Source organism: Panthera uncia, chromosome F2 (genome assembly GCF_023721935.1).
Source record: "Panthera uncia isolate 11264 chromosome F2, Puncia_PCG_1.0, whole genome shotgun sequence".
In the NCBI taxonomy this organism is placed as follows: Eukaryota; Metazoa; Chordata; class Mammalia; order Carnivora; family Felidae; genus Panthera; species Panthera uncia.
In genome coordinates, this window is record NC_064812.1 from 15352967 (window position 1) to 15375778 (window position 22812).

At 43.6% G+C, this 22812-nt stretch overlaps 1 protein-coding gene across 2 annotated transcripts; it reads right to left on the minus strand.

Moving 5' to 3' along the window:
• Nucleotides 1–9349: 9349 nt before the first annotated feature.
• On the minus strand, nt 9350–16524 carry ZNF572 (zinc finger protein 572). Of its 2 annotated transcripts, XM_049632915.1 has the most exons (3): nt 16391–16524; nt 14292–14406; nt 9350–13604 (listed from the first exon to the last, which is right to left on the minus strand). In XM_049632915.1, the coding sequence occupies exons 2-3, from the start codon at nt 14368–14370 to the stop codon at nt 12094–12096; spliced, it is 1590 nt and encodes a 529-aa protein (XP_049488872.1). In that variant the 5' UTR covers nt 14371–14406; nt 16391–16524; the 3' UTR covers nt 9350–12093. The 2 variants fall into 2 exon arrangements, with proteins under 2 accessions (XP_049488872.1, XP_049488874.1); XM_049632917.1 differs by lacking the exon at nt 16391–16524 and having other exon boundaries at nt 14292–14677.
• Between the last annotated feature and the right edge of the window lie 6288 nt (nt 16525–22812).

A 22812-nucleotide genomic window follows, 5' to 3' on the forward strand; every position in this document is an offset into this window, starting at 1 on the left:
GCGCACCGCGCGGTAGGCCGAGATGGCGCTATGCGGCGTTTGGCCAATCGCGGGCGGCGCGGCCGGCGCGGCGTCGCCGGGTGAGGCGCTAGGGCGATGTTGCGTGGTGTGAGGCGGGGGCGTGAGCTGGGGGCCTGCCGCCCGGTGGGCGGAGGGTGAGGCAGCCGCTGGCTCCACAGGGGCGGAGGGGCGGAGGCGGTCGAGCCCTGGGTTCCGCGGTCAGCTTGCCCGCCGCCCCGCCCCGGCAGCTGGGGTCCTACCGGAGAAGAGGTGGAGTTTGTTCCGGGGAAGCCGCTGCCTGGAGTTCCGCCATTCGTCCCCCGATCGTGTATTGAGCGCTTACTATGTGTCAGGCCCGGGGGTCCTTTCTCTCCCACGCCTAGTGTGTGTAGAGGGCGGTGGAAACCGGTGCGTGGAGAACGTGACGTTCAAGCCGAACTTCTGGAAGAACGAGTTAGGCAGATGTTTGCCCGAAGAAGGAAGGAGAAGAGGATGTGCCAGGTGTTTCTTCCTTCACCCAAAATTGTCAGGCACTGCGTAGTAGTCACTGTGCTCAGCCTAAAGATGCTCTGGTGTTCGTAGCCCCTGTTCTCTGGAGATCAGAAACGCGGAGGGGGGAGGTCCTCGGGCAAAGAAGTACAGTACAGGTGTGTCGTAAGTGCTCCGAGAGTGGGGGTGCAACACGAAACCCCAGAACCCGAGGCAGTCCTTCCCTTCGCCTCCGCCTGGGCCTGGAGGGGGCTAGGCAAGGCCTCGGGAGTTACATGAATTGTGTCCAGGACAAGCATTACAGGGGAAACAAAAACATGTGCAAGAGTTGCAGTGTGAGAGATGGCCTTTGTTCCGAAACGTTGGACCTCCCTGGAATTCATTCAGGGCTGAGACCACTGCGTTGGCTCGCCCTGTACCTTAAACCCCACAGTTAATGTACAAATCCTTTCTGTTTCTGCCCCTTGGAGCACGGCTGTATTGTCATCTGTCTCCTAAATTGGTTATATTTTTATTGACCCAATCTCTGACGCCGTGGTTGACCCTTACCCACTAGTCCCTATAAGGGAAGGATCTCCCTCTGATAAATCAGAATCCGCGACACCTAGCACAACGTTTTAAGCTCCGTTTTTATCTTCCATAAAAATGTATTTAGTGAATGAATGGGTGATGAACGATAATGGCACAGCAGGAAGACCAAGTGACCGGAATGTGGAGACCTCGGTTCTCGCTGTCACCACCTTTGTGACCTTGGACAAGACAAAAGTCAGTCAACCTCTAGAGAGAGTCAACCTCTAGAGATTTCATATCTTCATGAAATCTAATCTTTGCAATCCTGTAACACTTTGCTGAGTTTAAGAAAGTATGGCAACTGTCCCCATTTTCCACCCCAAATATATGTTTTATGTGCTAATAAAAGTAATTACGTGTCAAAATACTTTCATTATTTAACCCTCAAATAACAAAAATGAAACAAAGAGGTTAAGTGGCTTGGTCAGATCACAGCAGATAACTGATGAAACCAAGAGTTAAACTCCTGGCCTCCAAATCTTGTGCTCCTCAATAATCACTCTTAATTATCAGTTACTGCTTTAACAATCCTCCATTATAAAACCAAGACTTTAATTCTTTCCCTGACAACAACCCTCACTGGTATCAACAAATTTGGCTGTTTGAAATATACAAAGACTCAAGAAAAAGACTCAAGAAAATCAATTTAATGTGTGGGAAATCGTTTTCCTAAAGACAATTCTTCAATAAACTGCTTGTGGTTCCTATATTGCTAACATGATAGAATGCTCTAGCAGCTCTTACAAATGAGAATTCAGTATCATCAGGATGTTACTTGATTACCCTCTACTTGAAATTAGCATAAGTGGATTTTTTTTCTTATCAAGTAGCCAACCATCATTTAACTATGTTTGAATCTTGGCATGGCTCTGCTTATTCAAAAACAAAACACTGGGACACCTAGGTGCCTCAGTCGAGTGCCCAACTCAATTTCGGCACAGGTCATGATCCCAAGGTCTTGAGATTGAGCCATGTGTCCAAGCTAAGCCTGGAGCCTGCTTAAGATACTCTCTTTTGGGACACCTAGGTGGCTCAGTTAGGCATCAGACTTCGGCTCAGGTCATGATCTCATGGTTCCTGGGCTGGAACCCCACATCAGCCTCTGCACTGGTGGCATAGAACCTGCTTGGGATTCCCTCTCTCTTTCTCTCTCTGCTCCTCCCCCCTGCCAAATAAATAAACTTAAAAAAAAAAAAAAGATTCTCCCTCTGCCCCTCTCCCCCACTTGCGTGTGCTCAAAAAATAATTATTTTTTTTTTTAAATCTGTCACTCAGGCCTGAAGCTAAGGCAATGAAATATGACACAAAATCAGCCACTTACTAGGAGAAAGTAATAAACTAGAATAAACTCCATGAAAAATACTCTGTAATCAGGAAGAGGCGGTGTTACTACACCTTGGGGACCAGGGTAACCCCAAAGAAACTGAAAGCATGGTGGACCTGTCTGGTGCAGAAGTCATGGAGGAGGCTTAGCTGTGGCCAGAGAGGCTGTAGGAGGCTGAGAGGAAATGGGAGAAATACCTTGTTTCCCCTCGCTTGGCCCAGTCACCCACCAGTGGTCTCTCACCTGTTGGGTTTAGCTGGCCACCAGTTGAAAAGAAAGTTTGGGAAACGCAGCCCACAGGGACTGGCCTACCTATGATGCACAGCAAAGCATGAGGTATTTCAGGAGCAGATTTGAGCACAGGTAGGCCTAGGATTGGCTCACTTTCTAATTGTATGCCTCCTGATTCTTTTTCTCATTTTCTTGACTTCAGTGGGATTATTTCTATTGTTTCAGTCTTCAATAGGATGTTCGCAATTGCTTATAACTTCTCCATTAAAGTTTTAACAATCAAATCTTTTTAGCATATACTGGTATGTATATATTACTCTGTTCATGTAGTGAATTTAGTGTAGTGAAATCTTACGTTAACAAAGTTGATGATGGTGAATCAGCCTTCCATTCTTCAGAAAAACTTCATCAGAGTGTATCATTCTTTTTAATAAAGTGCCATGTTAGATTTGTGTAAAAAAAAATAACTTTGTAGTCATGACAAGAGTTGATACTTATAGTCAGCGTTCTAAATGCTTTTTTCATATATTAGCTCATTTTGTCCTCACAACCATACTATGAGGAAGGTACTGTTTTTAGCCCCATGCTACAGATAAGGAACGACGTACAGAAAAGTGGTCACACAGCTAGTAAGTAGCAGAGCCTGAATCCAAGCCCAGAAAATCTGGTTCAGGAATCCGGATTGTTTGACTAGAATGCATTTTTTTCTCGCCCTACAAAGATCTAGTTATTAAAACAAAGAGCACATTTGTTCTTGCCACCTCTTCTTGTTGGCCTAAGTTTGGCATGTCAGGACTAGACTTGTGCCTTTTCAAGTGTCATTCTCAATTCAAGAAAAAGCCTTGCCCTTCTTTCTTCAATTATCCATTCTTAAAGACCCAGATTAAAGATTTTTTCTGTGTATTTATTGATTTTAAGAGAGAGAGCAGGGGAGGGGCAGAGGGAGGGAGGGAGAATCCCAAGCATGATCCGCACTGCTTAGCACAGAGCCTGACTTGGGCCTCAGACTCACGAACCTTGAGATCATGACCTGAGCCGAAATCGAGAGTCGGGACGCTTAACCAAATGAGCCACTCAGGCGCCCCAAGACCCACATTAATCATCATGTCTTTTTATAACTCCACCTCTTTGCCTTAGCAGTCACCGATTCGTAATTGTCAATTTACATATAACTTTTTCAAGAGATTCAACTCCTTAAGGCCAGGACCTTGTCTTATTCATAGTTGTATACTCAGCACTTGGTATACAGTAAGCATTTTTTCAATGTATTAAGTACAATCTTTCCTTTCTTCATTTTATATCCCCTCTTTTTTGGGGTACCAAACTGAGCAATTTCTTTTTCATTTATGTTTTTGTTTGTAACACATTAGATCAAAACCCTCTAAAGCTACTTGCTCACCATCCAACCTGTCCATAAAGACTTTATTTTTTTTACTTTAGAGAGAGAGTGCAAGTGAAGGAGAGGGGCAGAGGGATAGAGGGAGAAAATCTTTTTTAAGTTTATTTACTTTGAGAGAGGCAGAGACAGAGGGAGAGAGAGACTCCCAGGCAGGAGCTACACTGTCAGCTCAGAGCCTGACTCAGCGCTCGATCCATGAGATCATGACCTGAGCTGAGATCAACAGTTGGACACTTAACCGTCTGAGCCACCCAGCGCCCCCATAAAGACTTTTTAAAAATCTTTTTAAATAATTTTTTTAATATTTATTTATTTTGACAGAGAGAATGCAGGCCCATGTGTTGGGAAGGGGCAGAAAGAATCCCAAGCAGGCTCTGCACTGTCAGGGCAGATCCCCATAAAGGACTCAATCTCACAAACCGAGCGATCATGACCTGAGCTGAAATCAAGAGTCGGACCCTTCACTAACTGAGCCACCCAGGCGCCCCCCAAAAGACTTTCAATGTCAGTCATTTACTTGTTCTGCATCCCCTCAGTGCTTATGTAATCTTTTGCAAATTCTAGTTGGAATTTGGAACTTTGTTTTTTTCATTTTCTTTTTATTCTTAGTACTGCTCATAAAGCCATGATTAAGAATATACATCAATATTCTGAGCATCTGGGTGGCTCAATTGGTTAAGCGTCTGACTCTTGATCTCATGATCATGACCTCATGTTCACAAGATCAAGCCCCACGTAGGGCTCTGTGCGGACAATGAAGAGCCTGCTTGGGATTCTCTCTCTCTCACTCTTTCTGCCCTTCCCCTGCTTGCACTCTCTCTCTCTCTCAAAATAAACTTAAAAGGAGTATACATCAATGTAATTCAATGTAATACATGGGGATCAAGTGTCTACTTTGTGTCAGGCACTGTGCTTGGTGTTGGGAGTAAAGCAGTGAACAGACACAGTACTTGTCATTTGGGGGTTCAGAGTTTAACAGAGAAGACAGCAACATACAGGTAATTAAGGATGTGATACGTGTCCAAAAACGAGCAAGTACATGTTGCACTGGAGGGTAACAAGATATAAACTGGCCTAGGGGTCAAGGAGTGCCTACTAGAGGAGGTTACGTTTAAGCTGAGGTCTGAAGAATTAGGAGTAACCAGGTATAACCTCTGGTAATGGCAATGACCACACCTTACATCCCCCAACCCCCGCAGTATGGCTGTTTTTTCCCTTAGTAAAACATCAATCCCTGCAGCTGACAAGTTTTTCACTGAATTAGTGATGACAGCAGGATGGGAAAGATGAGGATTCTAGTCTTCTGAGCAGTATAACTTGGTATCTTCCTAAGTTTCCAATGTGCTTTTTCCTCAGCATCAATTTTACAAACACAAAGATACTTCTCCATTTACCAAACCTGAATTTACCTTCGTCTCCTAGATTTGGGGTGCACTTCATTGTCTGAACCAGGTGACAGGAGACACTGAGCTAAGTAGCCAGCCGTTTCATCAACCAGTTTTCCTCTGGGTTCTCCCAGGCTCTGGGCCTCAGGCCACATCCCTGGGTCTCCGAGCAGCTTCCAGCGCCCTCTACTGGAATCGGGCCTGAGGCCACGCGAGGAAAAATCCAAATAGTTCTTAGAATCACTCATCCCAAAGTGACTCTCAGCTGATCCGAACCCAAGAGAGGCAAAGAGGGGTTTAAAAAAAAAAAGAAAGAAAAGAAAAAAGAAAAAGGAAAACAAACTACCTTAAAAGAGGTTTCCAACATTTAAATATACTGGCCTTGAACTGAATTACATGGTTTCCTTCCCCCCGACCCCCGAAAGGTGTTTAACAAAATTATTTCACTGCGCAATTGAAATTGATAGATAGTTCTGGAAAGGGATTAGTAATATGCCTTTAAAAACTTTTATGCCAGTTAAGCATCCAACTTCAGCTCAAGTCATGATCTTGCAGTTCATGGGTTTGAGCCCTACGTTGGGCTCTGTGCTGACAGCTTGGAGCCTGGAGCCTGCTTCAGATTCAATGTCTCCCTCTCTCTCTGCCCTTCCAAGGCTCAGCTCAACACTCACTCTCTCTCTCTCTCTCTCTCTCTCTCTCTCAAAAATAAATAAATAATAAAAAATAAAAACTTCTATGTCCTTTGACTCAATAATGTCACTGCTAGGAATTCACTCTGAGGAAATAATTTGAGATGTAAAGTAAAATTTGTGTACCAACAAAAAGCAAAACAAACAATCATAACTACAATACCAAAACAACAACCAAAAAAACCTTGTTCACAACAGTGTTCTTTTTAATAGCAAACAGCTAGAAATACTATAAACATCCCCCAACATCCAACAATTCAGAACTGAATTGTTATTGTTAATAATTATTCAGTCTATTTTTATGAAGTCATTAAAAACATCATAATCATTAAAACAAGTAAACTGACAATAAGATTAGGAAATCAAGACACAATACTATACACACACACACACACACACACACACACTCCCCACATGGTCCAATTTTTTTTAACATTTATTCAGATATATGCTTAGAAAACAAGTTATTGGGAAAGATCTCAGAACTTTTGTGGTGAGTGATCTCTGGAAAAAATGATTACGGGCCATTTTTCTTTTGGTCTTCATACTTTTACATCATTTCCTACTTTATACTTCTCTGTATATTTTACAATCAGCAATAAGTATTACTTTAATAATTAGAGAGTACGCTATTATTTTAAGGGGGAAATCTTACACCTGTGTTTGTCAGTCTAATCAACTAGTATTTTCTTTAATCTGACTATTTATCCACATGACTTAACAGGACTCGAAATTAATCATGATCCTTTTTCAACCAAAGCTTACACATCATCCCTCCCAGTGTCAGATCCTAGGATATCTACTGATTTTACCAGCCATGCAATGTTAGATCACAAACCTCACCAACTTAGCACTTTCAAGCTACCTCTGCTTGTAAGTGGCTACATCCCATGAAGTCATGATTGCCAAGCATCCTGTTTCCATCTGGATCTTTATAACCAAGTGTTTGGACCATCTTTAGCTTTGACCTCATTCCTACTTCACTGGGAGGGGAAGAGAGGAGAGGGAAGAAAGGGAAACGAAATAAAGGGTAGAAAAAGCCTAAGTTTGGGTTAGAATATGTAAGGAAAGGGACGTCTGGGTGGCTCAGTCGGTTAAGCGTCCGACTTCAGCTCAGGTCACGATCTCAGTTTGTGGGTTCAAGCCCTGCAGCAGGCTCTCTGCTGTCAGCGCCTACTTGGAATCCTGCCCCTCTCTCTCTGTCCCTCCCCCACTTGCACTCTCTCTCTCTCAAAAATAAATCAACATGTGGGGCGAGAAAAAGAATATGCAAGGACAAGGCAGAAGAGGTTAGGGCCAAAGAGAAGTAAAAGAGAATAAAAATGAAATAAAAGAGAAGGGGAATGAAAGGAAAGGCAATTTTTAAATAGAAAAGGTAGTAGTTGCCCACAGAGCTGCCATAAAATAATGATGTGCTACATTGTTAGCCTACACACTCAGCTTGCTACACACTCCTAGTGTGTAGTCATACCCCTTCGTGTCCATGGGGTAGACAACAAAAGGACTGCACCATTTTTGTGGCCCCAGGGGACACCCATGTCTCTGGGGCTACCTTCAAAGATGATTCAAAGACCCACGGTTGTATACAGCCACTTTATCACAGATCAGCTAACACTGAGGTATTAGCAATGCTAATAAGCACATTACATACAGTATCTCACTGATCCTCCCCACAAACCCATGAGCTAAATGTTATTAATATCTTTATTTTAGAAACCTAGAAATAACCAATTCAAGCAGTGATTAATTTCTGTGCATTTGCCTATCCTTAGCAAAATTATGAGAAAATGAGGGTGGTCAGGGAAGAACGACAGTATTTTCTTAACACCTAGAATATGCCAGGCACCTCACCTCACTCACTGCTTACTAAATCTTACAAGAACAGAGTACAACGTGATTGAAACATGAATGTGAAACAGACTCTGAACCTGTCCTGGACAGTGTGAATTTAAAAGCCCAGGTCTTCCCTCCATAGGCTTCTGAACAATTGGGACAATTGAGGGTCCTCTAGGGGTTAGCGTGAAGGATAGACCCAGCTTCCCAGGCCTGTCACTTTCACTTGCGAGCTAGCCCAGACTCCGTGGACTGGACAAGTAATGATGTCAAAGGGACCTGAGGCACGCTGAGACTGTACAGCCTATTCCAGTAAACTTCACCACTGGCGAATGCCTTTCATCCAAAACCACTAAACACTTCACATTCCAGGCTTTGTGTCGGGCACTGGGATTACAGAAATGAAATCTGTTCTCTGCACTCAGGGAGTGGACAGTCTAATGGGAAGGCATATCCTGGAAGGGCATATTCCTGGGCATTAGCATAAAACATATAAGCATATGATACCCACTCAGAACTACTGAGCGCCACTCTGTACAAAGCACTTGTGCTTTCACAGAGCAAACCTAGCCCATTTTACTATATAGTTATTTCTAGCTCCTTCGATTATCAAATTATTAGATTTGAAGATGGAGGGTTCAGCGTAAGTTGTAGTTCAAGAGTTGGCAAGGAGAAAGTAGTCACCTGAAAAGCTGCACATTTTCCTATCAGTCTATCCATACGTTTGCCCCTCCCGCCGTCATTTCAACTCCTGCTGCACACATATTGGGCATCAGGCAAATTTTTGCTGAGTGAATGATCATACCGCTCGAAAGGAATTACATAAACTCAAATACAGAATAAAGAAGCAATGACGGTTTTGTCACGACCATGATTTCAGAAAGTGAGAGACTGGCAGAGATGGAATATATTGGACCAGTGCATGAGGGGCAACCGTCACAAGCCATATTCCACTACCTCTCACCATCAATGAGGAAACAAACATGTAGAGCACTAAGGACAAGGCTCATTTGGCAGATCCAGCTTGGATGGCCTGGAATGATGGGAGCAAATCTTCAGCTCGGGCACTATGGTAAGACACTTATTGCTTGTATGCCTTCTGGCAGACTCTACAGCAGCTAGGGACTGAATTCCCCACGACACTTGTGAGCCTATGTGTTGACATAGGGAAAAAAATATAAGGCCTTTCTCTGAGTAGGAAAATGAATAGAAGAGTCTTCTCTTTACTTAAAAAGGAACTATGAAACAAATCACTTAAATAAGAACGCTTTATTTACTCAGGTGCAGAATTCTTTTTGCTGGCAAAACAAATAAGGAATACAGAATATTTACTTCTTGGGGAGCTAAATAAAAAACCCATTTGCTGATTAATGAAATTGAGATACAGGCATGTATGGCATCAAATATGCCTTCGATACAGTAAATAGCAAATTTACTATTATGTTCTCATAAGTAACAAATCTCTCCTCTGTGTTCCTAGTTTTCAATCGAAAGAGATAAGGATTCTTGCTAAATTGTTTTCTTCATGGAGCAGACCCCATCTTAATTCATCTAAAATGTGAACATCTATGTTTCTATAGACACTGAGGTTTGTGAAATAGGTTTTATGTAATTGTGGGTACTCATAAAACAGAGTCAATGATGCTAATAGGACATAAACTGTACCTGTTAATGTCTTCAGACACAAATTAACTTACATTGAACTTGCTATATTGTTCTTTCCTGACTTACGCTGAATCCTTTGTTTCAAGAACAACAAAAATATTCAGTAAGTCGAATCACATAAAAGCGTTCTTCAAAAGTCTGCAAAATTGAAACACTCTACAGTCTTGTGCTTTTACAAAACCTGATTCGTCAGGGTTCCTGAGGTTGGTCATTAAGAATTCACAAGGAGGATGGGTACGGCTTCCATTGCTACTTCTGAAAATGTGTGGAGGACATTTTTCTATTTATTTCAATTAATAATAACTAATTACCATGTATTTAGACCTCATTAATATTTTAAGCACTGTGCTAGCTGCTTTGCAAACATTTACTTAATCCTTACAGAAACCCTGCAAGGCAGGCATTACCTCTGCTTTACAGATGAGGACGCAGGTTAGGAGTGGTTACTGGCCACACACAATGTAATGGATGACTGGGTACCGCTCCGACAGCTACTGCCTTGCAACTGGATTTCGGCCTCAACAGCAAATGCCCAAATTTCATTCTCAAACGTTAATCAAACTTTTAGTCGTCTGTGGTAAAATACTGTAAACACTTGCCCTCAGATATTAGAGTTTAAGACAATTTGGACAATACCACCTAACATACAAAGGTGAAAAGATGCTTAGAGGAGGATCATATAAAAGCCAATACTTAATGTTCTCCCCCTTCTTGAAAGCAGAAAAATCACCCCAAATGCTTCTTAAGTCTTTTGTTAACTTTTGCTGTATTTTTTAATCTTGTAACAACGCGAAAAGACTTAACGGACTCCCCAGTGTCAGGCATACGACCACAATCATGAAAGAAGAAAGAATCCCCGTGCAATTCCGTGACCTACCAGCTACAGCCTTCTGCATCTGCAGCAGCCCTAACTGGCCTCTTCTGGCTCCGCATTCCTAATCTGGATCTCTATAGACAGCCTTCATAAAATATATTTTGCATCTAAAAATGAGACCAGAAATCCTGACCAACTTAGGAGTCCTGACTTTCTACTCCTTGAACTGGCAGTAAAAAAAAAAAAAAAAAAAAGTAGGGGTTAGGAGCATAAAAAATAACTTATTACTTTACAAAACATCATTTCCATTGGACAGGCGAACAGGGAGGATCCATACATCCCATAAGTCAAGAGGCAAAAGAAAACTGTCAAGACTGGAAGTAAGGAATCTTGGTCTCCAATGGCACACTGTCTCTGCACATTGGCTCAGATTCAGGGGGTTAAATATTAGAAAAAGAACCCAGTTTCTGATCTAACCAGGAATTACATAATGAGAAAACTGAAGGGAAAAGACTTTGTCAAAAATCTTTTTTCATTTTTGTTTAAAGTTCATTATTTCTGCAAGAGACAGAGACATCACAAGTGGGGATGGGGGCAGAGAGAGAGGGAGAGAGAGAGAATTCCAAGCAGGCTCCACGTGGTAAGCGCAGAAGCTCAGTGTGGGGCTCGAACTCACCAAACTGTGAGATCATGACCTGAGCCAAAACCAAGAGTTGGATGCTTAACCAACTCAGCCACCCAGGTGTCCCTATTTGCCCAAAGTTTATTAACAAAATTCAAGAATTCTACCTCTTAATCTGGTTTTGGCCAAGACAACAGGATCGTATCACTGGATTACCAAGATGGTTGAACAGAAGACATACAAGCATTAGAATGGCCAATCTCTAGACGGAGTGCCTTAAAAACTCTATCCCATTTCTAGTCTATGTTGCAATTCCTTTGGAGCAGAAACCTCATAGCACATTTCCTACAGTCTCTTAGGAAATCTTCATGAATCTGTGAAGAATGATAATCTTGAAAGAACAAACTCTATATGACATTCAATACAGCAGCCACCAGTCACATGTGGCTACTGAGTGCTTGGCACGTAGTTAGTGCCACTAAGGAACCAGATTTTAAATGTCATTTAATCTTACTATAAATTTATTTAAGTAGCCACAGGTGACTAGTGGCTACGGGATTAGCCGGTATAGTTCTAAATACTATGAAAGTTCATTTTCAGCAAATAAAAATGTGTTTAGAAAACTGAGTCTTTTCTTAAGACCCACCAAAACAGCCAGAGAATCACATTATTTGTTCAAAACGAATCTTTCTGTGGATAACCCCCTGAGGCCAATAATGAATCACTGCCACCCACTCAGGCGAGAGGAAATAGGGAAATTCAAGGGCTAGCTTGGCTTCAAGCTCTCAGGTGTCCTTATTCCCGGAATTTCTCTTTATGTTTTCTTTTGAAGCTATTCCAATCTTACCTTAAATCAAAAAACATTTCTTCTCCATCGTTGGAAGCATCTCCCACTGGGCAGATACAATGAGCTGGTGATCAGGGCCTTCCCATCCTCCAACCTGGGAGCTTGACTTTTTCCAGACATTATGGCAAACAAACCAAAGAAACTCTGTAGCAACACCTTAATTGTAATGATCCAGCAAGAAAAGAAATAATAATAATAATAATAATAATAAACGGGCTTTGGGACTCAAGAGGAAGATGGACGTGGGACTGAAAAGGAAGAGATGAGGGCCATTTCCCCTGGACAGTTTTTCCAAGTCCACCCAGGAGGAAAACCATTGACTTCGGGAGACTCGAAAGACTTTTCTAGGTGCATCTTCCGATGCTGAGTGAGATAGGCACTTCTGCTGAAGCACTTGTCACAGTCGGTGCATTTGTAAGGTTTCTCTCCCACGTGAGTCCTCCGGTGCCTGATGAGATTAAAGCTCTGGCTGAAGCCTTCGCCACAGTCGGGACACTTATAAGGTCTCTCTCCCGTGTGCGTCCTCTGGTGAATCACCAGGGTGGAACTCTGGCTGAAAGTTTTCCAACACTCCGAGCACCTGTACGGCTTCTCTCCTGTGTGTGTTCTCTGGTGTCTAATGAGATGGGAGCTGAGACCGAAACGCTTTCCGCACTCGCAACACTTGTAGGGTTTCTCCCCAGGCTGGAGTCCACACTCTTCTATCGCACTGCAGTTCCGATTCAAACTTTCTTCATATTCGGGACTTTCACAGGGCTTCTCTCCTGCGTGTGTTTTCCGGTGTGCGATTAGGTTCGAGCTTCGACTGAAGCTCTTGCCGCATTCTGTACACTGATACGGTTTTTCTCCTGTGTGAATCCTCTGGTGCTTTATGAGAGTCGAATTGCAACCGAAGCTTTTCCCGCACTCGAGACACTTGTAGGGCTTCTCTCCCGTGTGCGTCCGCTGGTGGCGAATCAGGCTAGAACTCTGACTAAAACTCTTTCCACAGTCAGGACACGTATAAGGTTTTTCTCCCGTGTGAATCCTCTGATGTTCTATGAGGACATAGCTGTGGCTGAAGCATTTCCCACACACGGGACATTCGTAGGGCTTCTCGCCGGTATGCGACCTGTGGTGCTGAATAAGGTGGGAGCTGCTACTAAAGCTCTTCCCACACTCGGGACATTTATAGGGTTTCTCTCCCGTGTGAGTCCTCTCGTGAATGATTAGATGGGAGGTATTGCTGAAGCTTTTCCCACACTCGCCACACTGGTAGGGCTTCTCTCCTGTGTGTGTCCTCAGGTGCTGAATCAGGTGAGAGCTGTTACTGAAGCATTTCCCACACTCAGAGCATTTATAAGGTTTTTCTCCTGAGTGGGTCCTCTGGTGAATACGCAAATGAGAGCTGTTATTGAAGCTTTTCCAACATTCAGCACACTTGTAGGGTTTGTCCCTGGAGGTCGAATTCTGCTGGACAGAGGCACTGCGGCGTTCCCCGGGAGCCCATCCCCAGTGACTGGGTTTTTCTTCTTCTTCTCCTGCAGAATTTCCCTGATTCTCTGACTTGCCATCCTTCTCACAGGAATCACTGCACCAGATCTCATTGCCTTGGGACCACATCAATGGACTTTCTTCTATATCCTCATGCTTACAATTTTGTGGGCCATCTCTCTTAGACCGTTTTGAGGCGCTCTCTTTATCTGCCTTGGCGTTATTGTGTCGTACAGTTTCCAAATGATTCTTACTTGCATCTCCTGTAAGAATAAACAAATATTCTAAACATATTCCCTAATCTCTACCGGAGGAAGGAAATTCTGAAATGCAATGGAAGAGAGAGAATAACAAAGTAAAATCTCATAAATTCTTTTACGTTAAAAAAAAAGTTTTGTTTTTTTTTAAAAAAAAAAGTTTTTAAAGCTAGTTTTAAAGCTAGTTCTTTAAGTGCTCATTAGAAGCAGGTGAATTTTCTGTGCTCAGTAACAGCACTAATGAAGTATTTAAATAGTTGTCAGTAATTGCCAAGGGGGGATAGTCATCTTAAAAAAAAACACCTCATTAAGCTTCATTCTGGAAGACTTACAAGAAAAAAGGGGATCTGAATAGGGGAGAAACTGAATAAGACACATTCTAAGGTGAAAACAATACTTTAGTTAAAATCTGAGAAAATACAGAAAGAACAATGGTACCTGCTATTTATTAAGAACAACAGTGTGCCATATAGTATCTCATTAATCCCAAGAAACCATGAGAAAAGACATTATGCATTTTTCTTCAAGATGAGAAAAGAGAGGCTGTAAAGGTTAATTAACATAGCTTGTAAGCAACAGAGCAGGAATCAAACTAAAGTCTGTCCCATGCAAATGCCCTGTTCTCTCTACACACTCTATGGCACAACTTCTCTGACTTTCCAATGGATTTGGATGATCTTCTCAATCCCTCACCTGGAAAAGGGCTTTTCAAACTCTCCCTCTCCGTGAAGCCACTAGAATCTGAGATCAACAGTCTTTGCTCTTGCTCCATCAGTGGTGGGCACAGCCAAGTTTGGGGTCAGAAATCCTGTGGAAGGGAAACAGGTTATGTTTGCAGGCCTTCGCTGCGACGTATTCTTCTTCCTTGCTTCCCAACCATTGCAATATACCAATTGTGGTTACAGACTGTTCTGTGGACCAGACTGAAAAAAACAACATGGTCTTTAGAAGTCCTTTTAGAAAAATTTCACCTCGGATGCAAGTGTTTAGAATTAAGGGTTAGCCCAATTTACTTTTTCCGAGGAAATTAAAAAAAAAAAAAAAAGTTGAATCACATTAAAGTCTAAGTCCGAGCATCAAGCTCCAAAACTAGAATGAATACTAATACTCATTGTCCACTCAGGGTTTAGAAACACTTTTAATTGAAAACACAAAGTAGTTTTTTTGGAAAAGGTAACAAGACTTCAAAAAATCAATATGCAGGTATAAGGAGCAGTTAAAGAGAAAGTACTCTGTTTAGAAAGAAGCTGGCCCTTGACAGAAGGATGAAACCTTTGAAGTTCAATTTCAAAAGAATGAATTTCTATAACCAGTAAAAATAAATAAATAAAATAAAATAAGTAGGGACAAAGGAGGGCTAGAAAAATTATAGCCAATAACCCCTAAATATAAAAGGGAAGCTAATGAATTCTTCCGTGACTCACTTTCTCAGTCTATCATAATCACAATATCCCTTTTAGCCTAAACTTTATCTCCTGGAGCCAACTACAATTCTTGACCTACTTTAAGAGACTGGAAAATGTGATCTATCACTGGAAGACAGGTTTCGATGGGCTTGGAATCCATTTCAGGATATAAACAACAGCACAATTCAGGAAAAACAAGAGCCTAGAATTGGGATGCACAAAGGCACACATACGGAAAACAAAAAAATGGTATTAATTTTCACCTTGCCACTGCCTATTATGTGCCAGGCACTGAGCTAAATACTTTACACATAATATCTCTCATGTAATTTCCACAATAGCCCTTGGAGGTGTATGAACAATTACCAGCATGTTATTATAGGTGAACAAAAAAGACATTAAGAGACTTTCCCAAGGTCACACAACGAGTAGGTGGTAGAGTAGGATTCAGCCCCAAGCCTGTTTGGATAAGTTCACACTCGTTTACCTATTACAATAAAACTACAGCAGGAAGCAGAGGTAGGTGTGATCCCAAACTACAATCTCAAAGAGGACCTTTATTTTGGAAAACACGGTGTTTGGTTTTTTTTAGATTTGTATCTCTAGACATGATACCAAACAGAGGAGCATTCTCTAAGCGTCCTCAGCAACCAGGGATTTGTTACAGGAAGAGGTGAAACTGGTCTAAATTACAAATAGCCCTAGCGTTTGAGTAGGGGAGGGGGGCACCCCATACACCTAAAAGGAAAAATTGTTCAAATGGAGTAGTATGTTTTGCTGAGTTACAGATTTCCACCAAGGTCTTTACAAACGAAGTAAGAGGCTGGGGAACAGAAACCCGTGCACCATTTTCCCTGCTAAGAAACTATTAACTCTGGTAGTAGGGGCCCCCAGCACTGGCTCAGCAAAACGGTAGCAAATGGTATACAGGGAGGGGCACCTGGGTGGCTCAGTCGGTTAAGCAAACGGTATACAGGCCAGAAATGGTATTACAAGGCTGTCCCTTAGACGTCACGCCACAGAGAAGGGCTGTTTGCACTGTCCTAGAAGCAGACGGGCTTAGGATGGGGCCATGCTTTAGATTAGAAAATCTTCCAAAGAAAACGCACTGCCTGCAGCTTAGCTTTAAGAACCGTTGGCAAGGGGCAGACGCTGGGTGCACTGTGGGATGAAGTTCCAGGAGGCCAGATCAACAAGCTCCTTTAACTGACCCGGCAGGCGAGGGAGGCGAGGGCGGCGCGGTGGCCGGTGCGGCGGGGAGACGCTGGGCCTCGGCCCCTCGCAGCCGCGGGATCCCTCTCCGGGCGTACACTGCAGCCTGGGTGCTGCAGTGGCCACTCCTCCTGCCCGCAGCCCTCGGCTCCCTACCCCCGGGGAGGAACTCACTGTTCTGGGGGCCACACACAAGGCGCCCAGCACCCCAGCAGGCCCAGCTGTCCCGGAGCAAGTAGCCCCCAGCTCCTCCTGACCCCACCAACCCAGGGTCCTAAACTCTCGAGCCCGGAAGACAGAAACAGGAAGTTACCCTAGCCCCCTCCCCCCGGCCGGCTTTGCGGGAGCCTCTCTAGGAACTCGGGATGACCAGCTCTCGTTGGTCTTAACGCTTAAGGTCCCGGCCCAGAAGGGGCGTGCTGGTGGATTTCCTTCCCTCAAGCTGTCCTTTGTTTGCTTGATTCTCAAACCTCACACTTGTCAGGCGCCTTATAATAGGGGGTCCCATCGGAACGAATTCTTTCCCTTCAGGGCATCATTGGGTTTATCATCATCAGAAGAAAAATGAATGGAGCATTTATTAAGCTCCTGTTGTTTTTGTTGGCACAGGGGTATGTATATATATATATATATATATATATATATATATATATATATGTGGCTATATATATAGCCACCTGTGAAACACTTGGACAGCTGGGGCATCCACCCACATATAAAACAATTAGTTTACAAGGCACCACTATTAATAACCCTCAGAGAAGCACCTAGACCCTAGTATTCTATTACAGAGAAAATGGAAGGCAATCCCTGCATCTCCCCCATTCAAGCCTACAAATCTACTTATGTCTGCGCCCCAGGCCACTCTCTTTCTTCCCTCCTGTTACAACAGTGGATTCGTCCTTCACATTTAAAACGAGCCCTTTACTGCTACTAACTTTCCTTCCTGCCTTCTTGAAGTCCTTACACTATCAACTAACCTCTCAATTCTACCACTTCCATCCCAAAATAGTTCTTCGGCTTTTTTTTTTTTTTCCTTTGTACTCGCAATGTTGCCATTTTATGGCTTCCCACTGACGTTTTAACCCAGTTTAAAAATGAGTGAATTTGCTCACCATATTGTCTTAATGTAGTAGGCTGGGTAGATATCTAACCCCCAGGTCAGCAGGTGAGCTGAGACAGAATCCTGTCTCACTCTTACATTCTGAGCACAGAGCACATAGTAGGAGCCTTTGAGTATTGAAGGCTTAAATAAACTGCTGGGATACAAGGCCTGGAAGGCAATGGGGATATACCCTATTGTGAAGCTGGGAAAATCCATCAAGTCCTTTGATTTCTCCTTCCATTTCCCTTGTTTCCTTTGCTTTTTCACTCATTTATTCAACAAATAGTTAATGTCGTCTGCTGTTGACTTCCTGAGAGAGTCACCCTGAACAGGAGTTGGGATAGATTGCCTGCTCGCCCCACCCCCCCCCCCCCCCCCCCCCCCCTCCACCCCCCGCTGGCTGACTTGGGGCACTAGAAGGGGTTTCTGCCCTCCCCCAGCCATGGATGTCTCCAAGCATCAGTATCAATAAGAATAACAGTTGCAACTGGGAGTGTTTACTATCTCACATTACAGCGCTCCTTACTCACAGTTGTTTAAACCATAGGGCTTTAGTATTCACTTAAGAAATGTCTGGGGGCGCCTGGGTGGCTCAGTCGGTTGAGCGTCCGACTTCGGCTCAGGTCACGATCTTGAGGTCCGTGAGTTCGAGCCCCGCGTCAGGCTCTGGGCTGATGGCTCGGAGCCTGGAGCCTGCTTCCGATTCTGTGTCTCCCTCTCTCTCTGCCCCTCCCCCGTTCCTCCCCCGTTCATGCTCTGTCTCTCTCTGTCTCAAAAATAAATAAATGTTAAAAAAAGAAAAAAAAAAAGAAATGTCTGAAGCAGGCAGTACTGGAATAGACTAAGCAGCCCCAAGTCCTCCTGTGTCTGAGAGAGGGGCTTGGTACTTGCTGTCTACTGAATTGTGTCCCCTCAAAATTCGTATGTTGAAGCCCTAACCTTCAAAGTCACGGTATTCAGCAACGGAGCCCTTGGGAGGTATTTACATTTAGAGGCGGTCATGAGACTGGGGCCCTCATGATAAGATTAGTACCCTTATAAGAAGAGACAACAGAGGTGCCTCGGTGGCTCAGTCAGTTAAGCGTCCGACTCTTGATTTCGGCACAGGACACAGTCTCGTGATTATGAGATCAAGCCCTGCATTGGGCTCTGCACTGGGCACAGAGCCTGCGTGGGATTCTCTCTCTCTCTCTCTCTCTCTCTCTCTCTCTCTGCCCCTCCCCACCTCTAAAAAAAAGAAAGAGGAGACACAAAGATCTCACTCTCTCTCACTGTCTCCACCATGTGAGGACACAGTAGCAGCTGTCACAAGCCAGGCAGAGAGCTCTCACCAGAAGCCGACCATTCTGGTGCCCTGATCTCAAACTTCCAGGCTCCAGAACTACGAGAAACTAAATGTCTGTTGTTTAAGCCACCCAGTCGATGGCACTTTGTCACGGTATTCCGTTACTTGAGCTGACTAATACAGTACTGAGCTGGTGATGTGATCCTAACAGCTTGCACTAAATTGTCCAATGTCAGGTTTTATTCTTTGCAGGTTATTTGCATTTCAAAAGAGAAGGTGGTTAAAATGTTGGAATCGCTAAGTGGTAGGTAGTGCAAAGCTATGTGGTGAGGGGCAGTGTGATGGCCTAATCAGCAAATTCTTTGCCTCACATACAAGATGTGACCCTTTACCAAGAAATTGAATTTCCCTAAGCCTCAGTAACATACTGAAGTACAGTGATACCCATCTTCCCCAGCGTTCTAGGAGGATTATTTTGATTGCTTTCAGTGGTGGGCTTTCTGATGATCTCAGCAGATCCTTTTCTTCTCTTCATCATCCCCCTTTCCAATTCCCCCTGCATTACTTGGCCTGGAAGTATATATATATACTTTGCAGTATATATATATATATATATATATATATATATACTTTGCAGAATTGTTACTGCAACCATCACTGTTCCACTGTTCCACGTACCTTTACACCTGACTCAACGCCTCCAGGATGGAGCCAAACAGAGTAGAAACTTGGCTTAGGGAGAGAGTATGGACTGGCACAGAGCACCAAAAGTATCAGATGTCCAAGAGCCATCAATGACCGACACAGAGGATTGCCTGTGTTGAGACTGATACCAAGGAGATTGCAGCATCTTTTCTGAAGGTGGGCGGGAAAGTGGTGTGGAGGTTGGGAGGGGAAAGAAACGTCCAGGATGATTGGATTCTGGTGCTACAGCAAGTTTAGGGGATCAACAGAGCACAGGCCAGATTGTGCCTCTCTCATAATAGATCAGGATGGCTCTTTCCTTCATCACATTAAATGCTCAAGATTCTAAAGTGTGTCAGCAGGTGGCCCTAGAGGCAGCTGTTTGGTGAGACTGTTGCAAAACGTAAGTGACTGCAGAGCAACCAAATCCTGTATCATCTCAAAGGGTCTTCGTGCAAACATAAAGTGATATTTGTACCAATTAGGTTTAACAAGAATAAACCTGGGCATAATAGAGGATTATGAGGATTACGGATTCTCTCTCTAACGTGAACCATTTGGAATTAATTACCAAAGAGGAAGAGAGACTATATTGTCCTGAGTGCCAGATATCACTCTCTAGAATTTTAGGGTCACTTCTCCTCCTCGGCCACAGATTTTCCCTAAGGTTAGTTGCCTTCAAATGTCCTCGTCTTGGCATCCACCTTGCTGAAAGCCAATCTTCCTCCAGAAGGCAAAAGCCAAGACGAGGCAGGCCTCATTCCTGGCTACAGAGGAGAATTCCAGTTCTTGGGGATAGCTCCTGGAGTCACAGAGCCGTCAAAACCTACAAAACTGGTCTCACATGACACAGGAGTCTAGAAGAGGAGGACACCATTTGGAAATTTGAGGTTCAGTAAGGGTGTTGAGGAAGAATGAAGAGCTACAGAAAGATCTACATATTTCAATTGCCTTTTAACAATATTCAATGAAATGATAGCATATATGGACTGTTCACATTACTGTGCCTGGCACTATAACTACTCAGTACGTGGGGCTGGTGTTCATATGGAAATCAAATGCAAAAAGTCTTCCTGCTTAGTGTGTTTAATATCATACCTGCAGCTTGGCAGGAGGGTCATGCTTTATTTTCTCCTTTTATCTAGAATTCACCTGTTAGCTTCCCTGAGACTCTTCTTCCCTCTAAATTTCTCATTAAATCCTTTCTACATTAGATCTCAGAACAGAATGTTATTGATTTTTATGATATTCATTTGTGAGAAATGTATTCAGTCTAGGCAGGCAATATATAAATAACAGCTTTGGGTCCACCTGCCTGTACCCGATGGCATATTGCTTTGGGCCAGCACGCTCTGAAAGAGAGCGGGCATCACCAGCTTAACCTAATAACGTAAGTAATGTTCTGGGTTTCCACTGGAGTCAGTTAAGAAGGCACTCTCTCAGAGAAACATCTTACCTGTCATCAAAAAATGATAGCCAAGGGGTGACAGGGTGGCTCAGTCGGTTAAGTGTCTGACTTCAGCTGCGATCATGATCTCACAGTTCGTGGGTTTGAGTCCCGCACCAGGGTCTGTGCTGATGGCTCAGAGCCTGGAGCCTGCTTCAGATTCTGTGTCTCCCTCTCTCTCTGTCCCTCCCTGCTGCTGTCCTCCTGCTCACATACTCTCTCTCTCTCAAAATAAAATAAAATAAAATAAAACGTTAAAAAAGTTTTTTTAAATTATCCTCTCTCAAGACGAGAGCTTGGCAGAGAATGCCATATTGTCTTGCAGCAAAATCTTATTTTTGAGGGTCAACAGCTAAGTATCATCCCAGTCTGTCTCTTTTTACAGTCCCTCAGGAACAAGTGACATTCCCCCAAGCAGAGGAATGGCTCAGGTGAACTGAGACAAAAGGTAAAATGCACGTAAGCACGTCAATAATTTAGAAGGCATCACGCCTCACCATTACTAAGCTCCTACTGAGTGCCAGATGCAATGCTAGCTCTTTACGGGACCAAGCTAAATAAGATATTGTACCACCCCCTGTAGCCAAGACTACACTGTATGTTAACTAACTTGAATTAAAACAAACAAACAAACAAACAAACAGGGGCACCTGGGTGGCTCATTTGGTTAAGCGTCAGACTTAGGCTCAGGTCACGACCTCACGGTTCGTGGGTTCAAGTCCCATGTGTGGCTCTGTGCTGACAGCTCAGAACCCGGAGACTGCTTTGGATCTTGTGTCTCCCTCTCTCTCCATTCCTCCCCCACTCATGCTCTGTCTCTGTCCCTCAAAAATAAATAAATGTTAAAAAATATTGTTTTAAATGATAGCCAAAAGTGACAGACAAGCAGTCCTTTGTAAGTCTTTCAAGTAAATGTGGAAATTCTCCATGTTGTAGAGCAGTAGGACGGGAAGTCCTCTTAGAGTTCTAGGACACATTTGAGAATATGTGGGAGTTTTGGGTTATCTTTGGTTCTCATTGGTTAATGCTACCAGTAAATGGGTGCTGGGGTGGCTCAGTCAGTTAAGCATCCGACTTCAGCTCAGGTCATGATCTCGAGGTTCATGAGTTCAAGCCCCGCATCAGGCTCTGTGCTGACAGCTCAGAGCCTGGAGCCTGTTTCAGATTCTCTCTCTCTCTCTCTCTCTCTCTCTCTCTCTCTGCCCCTCCCCCACTCATGCTCTGTCTATCTCTCTCTCGCTCTCTCTCAAAATAAATAAACATTAAAATAAATAAATAAAACAACTACCAGTAGTTAGTGGGCAAGTACTATGACCTGAATGTGTCCTCCCAAATTTCATACGCTGAAGTCCTCACCCCACAATGTGACTGTATTTGGAAATTTGGAAAAATATTTCCTTTAAGGGGCTTTACGGGCCCCGAAGGAGGTAATTCAGGCTACACGAGGTCACACGAATGTAATCCAATAGGACTGGTCACACTAATCCAATAGGACTGATCTCCCGATGAGAAGAGGAGGAGATACCGAGGATATGCAGGCACAGAGAAAAGGCGATGGTGAGGACACGGCAAAGAGACAGCCATCCGCAAGCCCAGAAGAGAGGCCTCCGGAGAAACCACACCTGGTGACACCTTGGTCTTGGGCTTCCAGCCTCCAGAACGGTGAGACAGAACCGTCTGATGTTTGAGTCACCCGGCCTGTGCTACTTAGTTGTAGAAGCCCTAGCAAACTAGGACAGCAAGGAACAGAAGTGCTCAATGCCCTACAAAGTGTAGGATTGCAGATTCTGCACACTAAGAAGTTGCCCTGTCCCAAATGCTAGTAGGGTCCTCTAGAGAAACACCAATGTAGTCCCAGCCCTTCATATTATAGCTGACTCTGTCAGATCTGTTTTTGAGGGAAAGTATCATATCTTGGTTTTGTTTGTCAGTTTTCGGAATGTATTTAATCTTATTTCTAGCTGTTTTTGTTTGGGTTTTTTAAAATGTTTATTTATATTTGAGAGACCGAGAGAGAGAGAGAGAGAGAGAGAGAGAAAGACAGAATCCGAAGCAGGCTCCAGGCTCTGAGCTGT

Excerpts from the sequence above, each read along its gene's own strand:
- ZNF572 (XM_049632915.1), bottom strand. The coding sequence starts at position 14,370 with ATGGAGCAAGAGCAAAGACTGTTGATCTCAGATTCTAGTGGCTTCACG. Across the intron at positions 13,605-14,291 it reads TTTGAAAAGCCCTTTTCCAG|GAGATGCAAGTAAGAATCAT; the intron begins GTGAGGGATTGA and ends TTATTCTTACAG.